Raw genomic sequence first — 15,859 nt, 5'->3', positions numbered from 1 at the left:
TATTACGTTACAATAAAGGCTCACTAAAAAAGTTCAAAATACAAAGTCAAAACTATGGGGAAACCAAAATTGTGGTTTTGTTATGTAGAAACTAAGAAATACTAAGTCAAAGACTAAGACTTACTAAATCAGAATATGAAATACTATTTAAAAGCTAAGACTTACTCAGTCGAACATAAGACACAAAGACTAAGTCAACAACTTTACTTTTTTTTCTGGCAGTAAGGGTCTTCCGTAATCCCCAGGTCTTACAAAAAAAAGGACTAAACAACCAATTTCAAAGTGTTGGGCAACATTAAATAAGCTATCTGCACTTTGTCATCATCGCCACAGGCTGGTGCAGACAGACAGCCTGAAGCCTGTGGTTGACTGCTGAGCAGAGAAGTGTAATTACAGCTAATCAACAGGCTTGTCTGTCTGTGCTAGTTATTGCTAGTGCTAGAGTGTTGTGTTGCAATGCACAAACATAATACAAATCTATCTATCTATCTATCTATCTATCTATCTATCTATCTATCATAGGATGTGTGCGGCCCCCCCTGCTGATCAGAAACAGTCACTGCAGGGCTTGTAAGGCTTAGCTCATCTGACAACAATGTGACTTGTTTTGATCATTTTCTTTCTGCACTTTGGTTCATGCTGCAGATGATAATTTTTTCCGTGAGTCCATCAGTCAGATGATCACAGTACTGTGATGCCTTCACTGACCACCGCACTGCTCACACTGTTTCTGTCTGTGTGCCAATGAGTGATCAATCTCACATATCTTCACAGACGTCACGGGAAGGGCGTAGTTTCGTCTGTTTCGTTGCTAAGACGCTTTATCAAAATAAATAGTCCAGCTCTGTGAGGACAAAGAGCTTTGTAATAACGTATTTAAAAACATACCAGTCACAAAAGGTCCGTGGGAAAATTTGACGGCCAAAAACAGATTTATATAAAGACACAAACAAACTGTAGCCTACTTTATGTAATATACAATGAAGAATCTCGGTTAGCTTTTCATAAACTTTAAATTTTCCGTTATAGTAATCGAAACTTTACTGTCTTTCATTTCCCCTGCTGTCCCTATCTGCGCTCTAAAAATAAGCGGTCCTTTCCAGAGCGCGCTGGAGCGTCAGAAGCGCAGCGTTGCGCCACAAATTACTAACGAGGGCGTAAATGGCGCAGCAGAGTCAGACAGTCGGTTCTGTTAGGGTGAGCGGTTGTCAGACGATGTCAAACTTGGCTTCTAGACAGGCTCTTACATGTCTCTGACAGGAGAATCCCTGCGCATCTGTCCAAGTGTCAAACCACACAGAATTTCAGGTATCGTAGGTTTTCAAAATAAAGGCCTGGCTGGAATTTAAACGGCTGTTGTCTTACATTTTTCGAGACAACATCTAACCTGTAGCACCTTTCCCCCACAAACAGATTTTTGATAGCCCAGTGAGGGCTTTGCCCATCACCCATACCCATGACTGGGTTATAATAAAAATAAACTGCACCACACAGATTAACCTGCTCATGTAAAAATGAAGTCTGGGCCCCTATTATCACTTTGATCAAACGCACATTTGTTCAAGCATATGCAGCAAGTAAACACACTGTAATGTCAACTGGATTATTAAAAGTATTAGAACTAGATTTTAGGGACACCTTGGTGACTGAGGGGTTAAAGCACTAACTACAAAACCACAGCATCCTGGGTTCATATCAGGCCAACGACCTTAGTTGCATCACATTCCCCGTCTCTCCATCTCTCCCTTCGTTTCCCGTAATCTCTTTACTGTCAGCTATCAAATAAAAGCATAAAAGCCCAAAAGACAAACTACATTTTTAACGCATCATCAATCTACAGCAACCTCAAAACCCTCATCATTTAAGATTATATTGTGCTTTTCTGGTACATGTTACCGAAGACAAAGTTGTTGCTACACAGACAAGCTGGTGTCTTTGTGGCCCCCTGGGGGTCTGGGGCCCTGGGGGCAGTTGTCTGCTTTGCTTGGTTTGTAATCCATCCTTGGTATTTCACAAAGCAGATTATAAACAGGCCAGTCAAAAACAGGCATTTCTGAATAAACAAACAAATAAATAAATACAAGACAAAAAACATCCATTAGAGCCTGTTATGAAGCTTTCAATCACATCTCATGGTTTTACGCAACACTCAATTTTTAAGCCAGCATGGACCTGAAGAAAATGGAAATTCTAACATCTACATCTCAACTGGGACAACTGGGGAAAACTCCATCTGCTTGTTGGAGATAATAATACAAGAAAAAGCTCCAAAAACAGCTGCTAAGTGGACCTTTGTTTAGTTCACAGTTAAAATGAAACCTGTAAATATATATATTCCCTAACATAACTGTGACATTTATTCATTATCTCATAGTCTTTATGTCAAAGTAATGATTCACAGAATACACACAGAGATACTGGAAAATACCTTGACCTACAAACAGTTTGATGAGGTAACCAGCGGTTATATTGGAACAAATTTTTAAAGAAACAGGCAACCTAAAAGTAAAAATGACCGTTATCTAAAGCGTCACCTGTCACTTGCTCTTACTTTGAAGTAAATCTCTAATGCTTCCGGCATGCGTGCAGCTCACTGTGCGTGACTTGACGCGCCTCTCCTCCGCGTAGTCTCGCATTTTGAGGGGCGAAGCCGCATGACAGCGTTTCCACAATGCGGCCGTGAAGTGCTCCATGTAGTAAACGGAGAGGGATTCAGGAGGAGGACAGCGGAGGGTTACCGGCTTTACACCGAACCTGCGTGCCAGGAACCGGGAGGGAATAAAATGTCGAACCGAAAGCACCGGGACAACCAGGAGATCTGCGCCCGCAAGGTCCGTGAGCTGGCCCAGTCCGGAGTAAACAAACACTGCTTCGAGTGCAACCAACCCGGAGTGACTTACACCGACATCACGGTGGGCAGCTTCGTCTGCACGTCGTGCTCCGGAATGCTGTGAGTAAAAAAAAAAAAATAAAAACCCTGCCGCGCCTCCTGGGTTTATTTACTGCACGTTTTAGCATCAGTGCGTGAGGAGGACCAACAGATACTGATAGAAAGCAGTAGATTAAAGAAGTGCCAGGCCCTGAGATTGCACCATGCACCACCCACAGCCAGATTTACAGCGTGTTATTGTATTTTTTTCAGCGTTAACAGGGAGTGTTGGTGCGGTGCAACAGCCACACGTTGATTTACGCGTCACTCTCTCTTTCTCTCTCGTGCGTGTCTCTCCCAACAGCTTCATAAACGAGAAACCGCTAGTTGGTCATTTTCCAGCTCTGAGTTACGGTTCATTTCGTCACGGTGCAGGTTTGACACTGCCTCTCTCTACCCTCTCTCTCTCTCTCTCTCCCTCTCTCTCTCTCTCCAGGCTCGTCTTCGGTTGTGGGCGCGCGTGTGTGTGTGTGTGTGTGTGCGTGCGTGTGCGGTCACATTTTGTTATGCATGTTCAGCCTAGTCCCAACACTCCCCAGGAAGACGGTCTCAGCACTTTATTGGGCAATCCTGCACACATACAGCAGTGTCCACTTTGTGTGTCCCCCACCCGCCACCACCACCTCCCAGCATGGAGACAGTAAGAGGTTCTGGACCAGAGGTGTGGACTCCAGTCATATGACCTGGACTCAAGTCACAGTTATGTGGACTTTAGACTGGACTTGACAAAATCAGAGAAGACTTGCAACTCGACTTTAACACCAATGACTCGCGACTTCATTTGAACTTGTCCCTTTTGACTGAACTGACTTGACACCCTCCCCAAGTCCAAATATAAATTATGATATTTAAGAAGCGCATAAACATGGGGCTGTGCAATGAATCTAATTTTAATCTCGATTACGATTTTGGCTTCCACCAATTATTACGTTTCACACATTATGCACATTATGATTTGTTTAGGACTTGAGACTTGACTGGGACTTGCCTGTCTCAACTGGCCTGGACTTGGGACTTGACTTGTGACTTGTAAAACACTGACTTGGTCCCACCTCTGCTGGATACTGAAATACACACTTATCTATCACAAGTGTGTGTGTGTGCGTGTGTGTGTGTGGCGCCTCTTTCACACCAGTTCTGTCCTTAAATTCACAGTCACGTGTCAGATGTTTCCTCTCCCACCTGCTGTGTCCCCTCGAGGCGTCTTTAATATTTCTGCCCAATTTTACTTTCTCTCTCCTCTGTGTCCCAGGAGAGGCCTCAACCCTCCCCATAGGGTCAAGTCAATCTCCATGACAACCTTCTCCCAACAGGAAGTGGAGTTCCTCCAAAACCATGGCAACGAGGTGAGTGACATCCACAGGTCGTAGGCTCCAAGTGAGCTCAGAGGGGGGCTTCAGATGAGCTTAAAGGCAGGACTTGAGGCAGCACCTCGTAGTGACATAAATGCATTTAAATCAGTTTTTTCTTTTCATTCACAATTGCAAAGTCATCCAAGGTCATTAGTCCCAGTTCTTTTGGTTTAGGTTTTTAACTCAACTGTCTGGTTCTGATGCAGAATATGAAACGTCCCTCATGGCTCTTTTTGGGGGAGGAAGAATGCTACAGCTCACACCGTGCCAAGAAACTAAAGGACCAGCACTGTGTGTCCCACCCAAACTACAGTCTAGTTCCTCTGGATGTGTGTGTGTGTGTGTAGCCAGTGGTTCCCAAATGTTTTAAAACCGGGGGAACCCCTTCATAACTGTAAAACTTCCCCACTAAGTACATAGCTTGATCACACTTCTTAAAAAAAAGCCCTACAAACGTAAGGAATCCTCATCAAAAATGTTTCCTTATGTGACAATTAACAATGATCAAAATAGTCACCAAATTATTTTTGAAATGGTCAAACATCGACATCGATCGAGCTGCCACTTGCGTTACCATGACGACTGACAACCCCGATCCACCAATCTTAGCTGCGGCATTTTTTTTTTTTAAGAGTTTTATAATCTGGCAATTTTCATGTTTAATGCTTACTTCTTCCATTTTGATGAGTTTGAAAACATAAATATAAAAAGGAAGTCAGTTCCTTTTTTTATGTGGTGAAACTTTATTAAAAATGTGCAATGAAACATGAAAGAAAGGCACCCCGCAGCACCCATTTTGGAAACCAGTGGTGTAGGCATCGCTCTCTCCTGGGCTTATATCACACAAATAAAGGATGAAGTGTTTCAGGCTGTCAAGATGAGTGCTGTTTTTATCAACTCCCTGTCGGCCAGGATGTGTGTGTGTGAAGTATAGGTGAGGAGAGGCAGAGGTGTGCGCTGTCCAGCTTTTTCCCCCACATCATCCTCTGAAGAGTGATCCGGCTAGTCATGATTCATAGCCAGAAATATTTGCCACACTCTGACTCTGAAGACAAAATCTGTTTGTGTTTTTCTCTGAGACTAAATGTCAAACAAAGGCAGGGGTTTTATGCTCAAGGATTTAGACACCGGCCCTTTCCGATGCTGCATGACCTGACTAATTATTGCAAATTTGAATTGTTCTCTGGCTAAATGTGTGTGTATAGGTCGGGAGGAGGACTTGGCTGTGTGTGTTTGACCCAAAGACAGACGGCTGCTCAGACATGAAGGACTCTCAGAAGTTCAAAGAGTTCCTCCAGGACAAATATGAGAAGAAAAAGTGGTGAGGATTTTGGTTTCATTTCACACGGTGATGTAATCAGGCAGTAGCAGTAAATGCTCTAAGGTGAAAAGGACTGCAACTAACAATTATTTTATATTAAGTGATTCAGTATTTGATGGATAGAATGTCCATCCCAAGTTCTCAGAGCCCAGTGTTATATCTTCAAATATCCAGTTTTAAATAATGTAAGATGAAGAAAAGTTTAATTTGAGAAGCTGGAACCAATGATTTTTATCTGTGCTAGCATCGTAGCTCTAGGGATGGCTAAATCGGTTGGTTCAGACTGAAATATCTAAACTATTAGATGGATGGCTGTGAAATTCGGTGCAAATATTTATGCCCCCCAATTACATAACATTCCCGTTAGTCTTACTTTGTCTTTAGAGATAATTAGCAAACGTCAGCATGATAACATGCTGAATTAAAGATGCAAACAATAGTAAACATTATGTCTTCTAAAACACGTTGTCAAGAATGTTACCATGATGACATTAGCACTTAGCTCACTTTTCATGCAGTGCCATGACAAGGTAAAATCTCAGTTTGTCCAAAACCTTGGATTATTACTAAATACCTGCAAAGCTAATGACATTCACATTAGTCTTACTTTGTTTTTAGTGCTAATTAGCAAATGTCAGCATGCTAACATGCTATGCTAAGATGCCAACAATGAATTTTAAGAATTTTAGCATACTACACATTGGATAATGACTAAAGACCTGCAAAACTAACTTCCATCGTAAACATTACACCTGCTCAACAGTGTGGTAGCATTGTTATTGTTGCATCTTAAAGGGCTTTACAATTTAATGTAAAGCCCTTTGAGCTGCTTTGTTATTGTAATTGTGAGCATGTTAGCATGCTGATGTTAGCATTTAGCTTGTGGCACTTTACAGAGCTGCTAGCATGGCTGTAGACTCTTATTCTGTTTCTCCATACAGAGTTAACCAAGTTCTGACTTCTGTACTTTAAAGCTCAGACTTCAGCAAGGCAAGTTCTGCTCAGGAGTACAAACTCCCAGGAACGGGAGCACACAGTCAGTCATTCAGCAATTCCATTAGTGGACGGGACCTCACACCTCCGAAAATGTCGTTGCAAATTTTCAAATCGGCTCTGTTTTGAGAAATCGACCACATATTTGGAGTTTACACAACTATATTCCAGCTTTAAAAAACTATTAAAACTGCATTCGTGACACAATAACAGCAGTATTATAACTTACAGTTGTGGGTTTTCTCCACCGACATTTCCGCTTTTTGGCGCAAATTGCATTCTGGGAGTACTTGGCTATCCGAAGTTCACACAAGTCACCACCCAATGCAGGTTCGGTAAAACGGGGGGAGTGAGAACACATCCGGGTATTTGACTGTACTTGGCAAGATGCGTACTTTTGAACTGGAACAGTACTTGGGCTGCGACTGATGTTTCACAAGTCCACAAGAACACAAGTTCAGACAAGACTAAGCAAAAGGGCCTAAGAGGACAAAATTTGATCCAAACAACTGATGACGTTTGCTCCAAATTTAGACATTTACTGTTTATAATGGAGACGCCTACTCAGAAAAATTTGCTCAAGGATAATAACTGCTTTAATGCTGGGAATAAAAGCATTATTTTGGGTCTATTTTCAAGCCCTAGAAATGTATTTGTCATGATGTTTGATAGGTGGACAACTGACTAAATGTCAAGCCTTAATTGTGCTTTTCATAAGGGCGGTTGAACACAGACTAATATTATCTGAAATAACTCTTTCAGGCATTTTTCCAAAAGTAAGAACCGGAGGGATGTCGAGGGTCCTTGGAGCCCAGGGGTCCAGGCCATGCCCCCTTCACATGGTCCCTTAGCGAGCCAGGCCCCCTCGCATAACCTTCCCCCCAACGCCAGGTCCACAAGGCCACTGGTGAGAGTGCCCAATGCGTCCTAATTGTGCATGTAATGGCTTGAGAGAGTAATGAAGTCAGAGGGGAGAGGGGAGGAAGTGAGAGGATGAGGATTCAAGAGAGTAAGTGCGGGTGTGGTAGAAAAAGAGGAAGTGAAAGGAAGTGAAAGCAGATAAATAGTTCAGAGTGTCTAAAGACCTGACTTCACTTCCACGCTGCTCCAGAGAGACAGAGACTGATGGGTCGGACAGCGAGAGGGCCAGGTAGCCTCGACATCAAAGCTGAAGCTTATAAATTATTGAGAAAACATGAAAGGGACTCACTTCTTCTGCCTTTGTGTCTCTCTTTCTACCTCCCATCTGCTTCTTTTTTCTTTCCATCTCTTGTCCTGTAGTCTCAGTCCCAGCTGCCGTCTTGGGATCGAGCTCCTGTGATCTCGCCTGCTGACATGCGGACGGACATGTTTACCGCTCGGCCATCGCGCTCCCAAAGCTTCAGAGATCCCTCTCTGAAAGGTCTGAGGCTGATCTTTATCAGAGGAGTTGATATTTTTGGACTGAATGTGATCAATCCCTTCACCTATTTTGTTATCTCTCTCTGATGTAGATCCCACCCTGTGTGGGATAGAACGGCAGCGGCCAGGCTCCCTGTCATCAGCACTGGGAGCTCAGAGCCACGGCCCCTCCTTCCCCGCCCTACCGCGCCCCTCAGGTCTGTCCCCCCACTGATCCCCTTATTTTCCTTCTTGGTCTCAATTAATCTTGAAAATGGCATCACACATATGAACAACACATTCTACATACATCAGTAAATATCATGTAATGTACCTGTGTTTAAATTAAAAGCTTTGTGATATTAAAGATGTTAATATATAATGATAACGCAATATAAAACCATACACTGGGATAGTGGGTTTTATACATTAACTGTGATCTTAAAGGACCACTTTCAATATGGCTGTCATCAGGGTTAGCATCAATACCTGTGCCACCTACATTTAAGGGGGCGTTAAAAACCCCTGTTCAAAAATCCTCCAGCCAAAGACATGTCCAGAACACGTGGCTGTGATGGTACCTGGATCACACCTTCATCTTAATGGATTACTCTGGTGACATTTTATATTTTTTCTTGTTGTCCCGTGATCCCATTAAAAGGCCTACACCAACAATGAATTATTCCAACTAACAAGCATTGCCTGTCTGGCTAAAGCCTGATAACATCTTATTCCTCTGTGCCATCATTTTCTATTAAAAACATACCGTCGCACTGGTTGTCATCCTCCTTCATTACCATGAATACAAGCACTGTAGTGTATTTTAACCACATTGATTGTCCCTCTGTTGTAAATACCCAACTAGAGCACCAAATGTGTATTGATCCACTGCTGAAAATTGTCCCTAAAAATGCACTATTTCCCTCCCTGTTTGTGTAACATTTACAGAAACTACTGTGCCCACCTGTTTCAGGAAAGTATACTGCATTAGTACCCAGTGGGCTTGGGGCTGAGAGATACGAAAAGCAATTAAGTAGTAAGAGACAGACACATTGTTGGTTTAGATCTTTCATTGGGATTTGCTGAAAATAAGAATAATATTAGCCCCTTACCCTTCAAGCAGATTTAATCTATTCCTGAAAAAAGTTTTGGCAAATTACCACTAGTTATAAGGCCTGAACTGTTTAGCCTGATGCACACTGAAGATGACACAAATAACTGCTAACTGGCGTGATATTTCTGATATTCATTATCCCAATTCCTCCTTCTGTGGCACAGGAAGATGATCCAGCGACATGGTTTTGTTCTGTAAAAAAAATATATATATAGATTCTGTATCCTTTTCTATCTTGTTCAGTGGGCCTCTAGCTGTAAAATATGACAGTGTGTAGTGTCAGCGTGTTGTCCAGAATGTGCAGATTGTTGAATATTTTCTCGCTGATGACACCGTCCGCTCATCACGGTTGGCCCTTAGTGTCACTTTGGGGAAGGACAAAGAGAGACTTGGCTTCAGTCGTGATATTCAGCTTGACAGTGTTTTTTTTTTTTTATCCATATAATGTGGGTTTAAAATGGCTCTATGTCATCATCAGCACACTGGGTTGCTCTTCATGAATAGCAGCTGGCCACAGACAACAGCAGGGGCAGCAATTTCATATGACGTCAGTGACACTTTCTCCTCTCTTTTCTCCACTCCTCCCTCAATTTTTCCCTCTTTCTCTTCTGTCTCTGTCTGTCTTCTCTCACTCTCCTCTCTTTCCCTGGCCTCGTAGTCAGTAGCTCTTTCAAAAACCACTTCACTTTAGGTAAGATACAGGCACTAACCGATGCATTTGAGTGTGTGCTGAATGGCTGAGATCAATAAGCTCTTCCATGCTGTATCATTCATTTCTTAATGGCCAATCTGTGGGCCGTGCTGGCGCTGACCGTGCCTCACGTGCATGTGAATTTGGCTTTACTTTTAGAGCAGTTTGAGTGAAGACAGTGCTCTATATTCTTTTAGTCGCCCGAGTCACGGCTGGCAGGTGTCATATTCTGCCATTGTGGTCGATATGTTTCTTCATCAGTCAGTTTTTCCACTTCAAAGCCCAGATCTGAAGGCTGGGAGGGTCAAGGAGAGATGCACACGCTGTTCCCTCAGAGGAAAAAGAACAAGTTTAAAGTAATGCTATTTTTAGGCCATAGCTGCTGCTGCTGCCCCCGTCAGCAGAGGGCCGCTGATATTTCTCACCACGTTGGCGTTGGCGCACTTAAAAACTATGTAGGGCGCAGCTGTAATCCCACGATACGCATTAACATCCCTAACAAGTATTCTAGATAGTTCAGGTATGCAAAGATAGGCCCTATCTCCAGCCCTACAGAAGTATATGATCATATCCCTAAAACATGCAGCTTGACTTTCTCATGCTATATGTTTTCAGATTATCTGTATCAGGTCAAGTCTGGTCTGGTTTCTGTCACTGACTCCTCAGCTGACAGAGGAAACCAAGCTTTAAAAAACTATCATTTTCATTTGGATCCTCATGCTAACAATTTTGGTTGATACTAGCATGCTTCTTTGCCAGTGTTTGTGGAAAGCTTGCTACCTGCAAATAATCCCTGCCTTTGTTACTGTTTGTGCTGTTGAAAACAATCCAAGAACTTATTGGCTCGCTGCTGTGCCTTTTCGATTTTGTGTTGTTAATGCTTAACCGTGATGACCGTCCATGCTACTTGATATGTCAGGCTAATCCTGTATTTGACAAGCCTCGTAGCATGAGAATGTTAAAATAGCATGAGACAGATGGCTTTGTTTAAGTAGTGTATGGACTGTTTTATGTGTTTTCGCTGATAGCTTTTGACTTTATATTTCTCCATATGAATAATCCTATAATTTATAAATTGGTATTAAAACATGTACTAGCATAAAATCGGATTTCATCTCATAAAGCACAAAATTACTCAATTAGTGTTCCTTAATTTGTTTCAGTATTCAGGGTTTTATTTCTGAGCACTTGTTGCAGAATACCTACTAAATGGACTTTGTGGTGTTTTTCAACTGCTGTTTCCAAGAATAAACATTGAACCTCAGCTTTTAAACCAACATTGGTGAGAAATTCTTAAAGAGCTGAGAAAAAATGGAACTTTTAACATCTACAACTGTCAAACTTCATCTGCTGATGAACATCAAATGATCTGATTGTAACCTCCAGAACTGCTACTAAATGAACCTCCTGAAGTTCACAGTTCATTCTTGACCTTTGACTGAAACAGCAGCTGTGAAAAGGATATCGCTTGCGGTGAGATTGTTGGTCTGTTCAATAGCTGTTCTGGGCCTTTCAGCCGTATCCCATGATCTTCTTCTTCTTCAGCAGATGAAGTTTGCCAGTGCCTAGAAAAAAATGAGATTTTTAACACCTACAATTAATACCATGACAGCTTGGCAAAATGTGGATGAAGATCATGCTAAATGATTGAGAGCTCCAGAATAGTCCCTTTGAGGTTACTCAGCAGTTGACAGAACAATCTCATCTCAAGGCCCATATAGTGGCTGTTGTTGTGATCAGTTCATGACCTTCGTCAGCACATGAAGTTTACCTGTGCAAATCATGTGATATGATCATGTTCCAGCTATGTTCTGTAATATAACTTTTTAATTAATTGTTCTCTTCTTCATGACTAGTTATTTATGATTTCTGCTCAGCCCTCGCTCACTTAAACTGCTACCTGTAGAATTAGTTGTGAATGAAGATTCAAATTGTGAATTGCTCATGAATTGCAACAGTTTTCCCCTGCTGTCTTTGCACCGAAGCTCAGTCTGGTTTTCTCGCTGTCAGGTCGTACAATATCAGCCTCGGGCACCACAGGGCCCTTCAGGGCCTTCCCCAAGTCTCTCAGCGTCGACTTTGGAGGTCTGAACCATCCGCCGCAGCAGCAGCAGCAGCAGCAGCATCTGCCCCAGGCTCTGTCACAGCAGCAGCCTGGAAGCGTCGGCCAGACGACACCGCCAGTTAGCAGCGGAAACGCCCAGGATAGATATGCTGCGGTGTTACAGCTGGACAGCGTCTTCTCCGACACATCAACAGCCACAGGTGGGAAATATTTCAGTTTGTGAGGAGATGCTTTTAATGTTCCAACTGCTGTTGTTTTGAGATAGTTGTACTTGAATATCTCCTTTTTATGCAACTTTATACTCATACTCCAGTACAATGCCAGACTTTCTCAGATGGGAATATTAGACTTTATACTCCATTACATTTATTGACAGATATTGTTGCTAGTTACTTTTCAGATTAAGATTTTAAATATGAAAACACATCATAAACTTATTAAACCAGTGGCTCCCAACATTTCAACAGCTGGGATCCATTGTCATGTTTCAGATGTATGAGTTGTTAGCAGTTTTCCCCTCTGAACCGCTGAGATGGTAACATTTTAATAACTGTTTGAGTCCCAAAAAGGAAAAAACATATTCCACAAAATGAATTCAAAATAGTTTTTTCTTTTCTAGAATAAATGTTTCTGCAGAACGGGTCATTTTAAGTACATGTTGCTGTTCATACCTTTACTTCTTTTGATTGTACTTGTAATGAAGTATTTTAACATTGTTATACTGGCACTTTTACTGAAGTAAAGGACCTGAGTACTTCTTCCACCACAAGCTAATAGATAGAGAGGCAGAGTTAGAGTGTGCTTGTGATGCAGATTGTCACGGCCAGCTCAGCTAGGTTGCATAACATCCTTACTCTAAATGCCAAGGCTTTCAGCCGCTGAATTATGCTCATTCTGTTTGCTCCAGATCTCGCACAGTCTGATTCAAAGGACCTTGTTGATACGTTTTTTTTAAATCAACTGTACTTGTCTAATAACCAAGGCGGCGGGTTTTAATGCATAGGATTCATGTGAGAAGGCCTCAAGCTTTCTACAATAAGCTTTGTTGTTCTCCACCTTCAGTGCAGCCTCCCCTGCCTGGCAGAGTAATGAGGTTATTGATTTTGTGCCCCGACTCACTTTGACTCATATCAAGCTGAACGCAGGGACGATATTTTATTCAGGGGATTTGTAATGCTTTTGTTCTCTTTTGTTTTGATCAACTGTTTAAACTCTTGTTTTTTTTTAACTCACATTTCAGCATAATAGTAGCACTTGATCTCTTAACTAAGCTCTTGTTAGAGCCCTGAAGTCATGCTGTGGTCTGTGTGAAATGCTTGCTTGCAGCTCCACCTGCTGGTCCTCCGCAGTACAGCACCATCTTTGGCAGCAGGCTCTCTTCCAGCTCTACTCCTGCCAGGTAGAGGGGAAAAAAACAGACTTGTCAAATCAGCTTTTGTTTAACATGTCAGGTATTAAAATGTCCTGTGCGTGGAGCCCTTTAAAGGTCGTATCCTATATCGATCTGCTGTTTTTCTACTTTCCCCCCCAGTTCCCCCGGTGTCGATACAGTCTCCAGCTCCCAAACCTTTGCAAGTAGGTAACCAGCACGAACTTCATTGATCGCTCCTGCCAACATGCTCTGTATTTACATTCAGCTCCTTCATCTTTAAAGCCGTCTAACTAGGACGCATGTGTGTTGGTTCTCCCCCTCTCTCCCCGTGTGTCTCAGATTTCCCCAACCCATTCAGCTCCGGCTCCAGCTCTGCTTCCCAGCAGCCCGTTGCCCTCTCCCCCAGTAACCCCTTCAGCAACGCATCAGGAGGTGAGACTCATTGTCGGGGTCCTTCAGACTCTGCTACTTCCTTTTGAGATGGGGAAAATGTCACTACGTATGTTTTCTTTAGGACTAACCTTGTTATACCTTTAAATATGATGACTTTAACATCAAAAGTTGTGGTTTTGTTTTAGCGAAAGTATTTTGTGTTTCTTGGATTACTTTGAAGGTAACATAATACTGATCCTGTATGTAAAAAAAAAAAAAAAAAAAAAAAAAAAAAGTCTTATTATTCTTATATAGATTATATAAATTATTCCACCCAGAAAAAGTCTTAAGATCTTACAGCAAGATTTAGCTTTTTATTACCTGTTTGTTAAAGGGAAAGAAGAATCGAATCAATTAGTTGCCTAACCGATTAATCAATTGTTGAATTTGAATATTAGATTAATGATTTCCGTTGCTTAATCAAGCAAATACTTGCTGGTTTCTGCTTTTCACATGTGATATACAGTTTTTGTGTGTTTTATATTATTTTAAATTGAATATGTCGTGGACTGTTGGTCTGACAAAGACTTTTCACGGACCAAACAAAATTATGGATAGATTAATTGATTATTAAAATAATTGTTAGGTGCTGCCCTAATCTCCTTTTACACTCAGTTTTTACTATTATTGATTTGTGAGCAATTATGTATTACTTTTTGGTAAAAAAACAAATAAACAAAACAAGTGAATAAATCATGCACACAATGGTGCATCTACTTTCCAAAGAAGTCCGAAAGAGGGACGTCCTTAATGTTGTGAAGGTGAATAAAACACAATACTAATACAAACACCTAAAAAGAAACTCAGGTGAAAAAATAAGGTCAGGTTTTATTTAGCGAGTTTGTAATTTTGTAATAATTTCTGCTCCATTGGAAAAACAAGGAAACATTAAGTATTTATTGTTATTGGAAGCTTTATTCTTCATTTAGGTTGAATTGTAGGCTTTTTGTTTCATGTTCCGCTGACATGCTGTTCAATGACTAAAAACTCTCTCTGTTACGTTTATTTATTTCTTTATTGATGCATTCATTTTACATTTGAGCAATCAGGTAGCTGATTACAGCTCAGGTCGCGTACAGGAAAACAATTCCCTGGTTTGTTTAACTTCAGAGGTAGCTAACAATCTTTTTTCACATGGACCACTTAGCTGTGTCTGATCTCACTGTGTGTGGGTGTACCTTTTCTCCAGGTGACTCCAGCGCGTTTGTCACCTCGCCGACCTCCGTTTTTCCTCCGTCCGCCTCTTTCCAAGCGCCCACCACCCAGAATGCATTTCCTCACGAGTCCGCCAGCAACCAGGAAGCCAATGGTAACATTTTTTAAAATTATTTTTTATTTGAAGTCCAATATTTGATGTTCTGGGATTGTGTAGTATTTGGTTTAAATTTTGAGTTTCTGTTTCTGAAGCAGCTAAATGGAATCAAGCCATTGTTCATTTTATTATTTACACCTGTGCTTTTCCTGCTGTGACATGCCAAAATGTCTTCTGTGATAAAGAGCTATAATGAGCAATAAAACTAAGCATTTCCTCTTCAGGGAGAACATTAAACCTGCTTTCTATAGCTAAAAGATCTTTTAATTTTGGGTTACATTTTTCTTTAAATAAGGTTCTACACTCATTTAGATTCCTACCATACATCAACAAACCATCTTTCCTTATACTCTAATATATTATATTATACACTATAACATTTTATCTCTGTTGGTCAGCCTTACACCATCTCATCCATATATTTAACATCAAACACGAGGACAAAAAGAAAACATGCACACACAGTGTGGCTGTGGCTGCCAGTGTGACAAGTACTGATGCTGTATGTGCGTTGGCTGCAGACTAAAAACTGAGAGGCGGTAAGGCCCCAGCACACACCGCACATGTTTCATTATCTGAACAGTGACCACCAGCATCAGCAGCCCAGGAATACCATCACACACTGAGGGTAGAGTCGCTGCTGTGGCTCATGTTCTCATCTGCGGTTTCTGGTTTCAATGCCGTCTTCACACCACTTGAACAGGGTTTTTTTCTGTCGTGTGTGTGTGTGTGTGTGTGTGTGTGTTTCAGGTTTTGCCTCCTTCCCTGCACCCGACTCTCAGCCCAAAGTCCCTCGGCCGATGTCGGTGAACCCGTTTACGGTGAGTGCGAACTTACGAACAAGTGGCATCAGGTGCACTTCATGGGAAGTGTGTGTGTGTGTGTGTGTGTGTGTGTG

At 41.8% G+C, this 15,859-nt stretch overlaps 1 protein-coding gene and 1 long non-coding RNA gene across 4 annotated transcripts in view; both read left to right on the top strand.

Moving 5' to 3' along the window:
• Positions 1-15,859, top strand: part of LOC123980151 — a 28,672-nt gene that overhangs the window by 11,578 nt on the left and 1,235 nt on the right. The gene's annotated exons all lie outside the window — the stretch shown is intronic.
• The window catches only part of agfg2 (ArfGAP with FG repeats 2), a 19,699-nt gene that overhangs the window by 2,605 nt on the left and 1,235 nt on the right, over positions 1-15,859 (top strand). The window contains exons 1-13 of one of the 3 annotated variants that reach the window (XM_046064360.1): positions 2,485-2,950; positions 4,182-4,275; positions 5,487-5,602; positions 7,358-7,502; positions 7,877-7,997; positions 8,089-8,193; positions 9,748-9,780; positions 11,791-12,045; positions 13,172-13,244; positions 13,377-13,420; positions 13,557-13,649; positions 14,839-14,958; positions 15,712-15,782. In XM_046064360.1, the coding sequence (XP_045920316.1) occupies positions 2,655-2,950; positions 4,182-4,275; positions 5,487-5,602; positions 7,358-7,502; positions 7,877-7,997; positions 8,089-8,193; positions 9,748-9,780; positions 11,791-12,045; positions 13,172-13,244; positions 13,377-13,420; positions 13,557-13,649; positions 14,839-14,958; positions 15,712-15,782 (1,566 nt within the window). In that variant the 5' untranslated portion in view covers positions 2,485-2,654. Of the gene's footprint in view, positions 1-2,484; positions 2,951-4,181; positions 4,276-5,486; positions 5,603-7,357; positions 7,503-7,876; positions 7,998-8,088; positions 8,194-9,747; positions 9,781-11,790; positions 12,046-13,171; positions 13,245-13,376; positions 13,421-13,556; positions 13,650-14,838; positions 14,959-15,711; positions 15,783-15,859 lie in introns of those variants that run through there. The other 2 variants (XM_046064362.1, XM_046064361.1) reach the window with 2 other exon arrangements.

The sequence above is a fragment of the Micropterus dolomieu genome, linkage group LG12, assembly GCF_021292245.1.
Source record: "Micropterus dolomieu isolate WLL.071019.BEF.003 ecotype Adirondacks linkage group LG12, ASM2129224v1, whole genome shotgun sequence".
In the NCBI taxonomy this organism is placed as follows: Eukaryota; Metazoa; Chordata; class Actinopteri; order Centrarchiformes; family Centrarchidae; genus Micropterus; species Micropterus dolomieu.
This window is presented reverse-complemented; position numbering and strand designations above follow the sequence as displayed.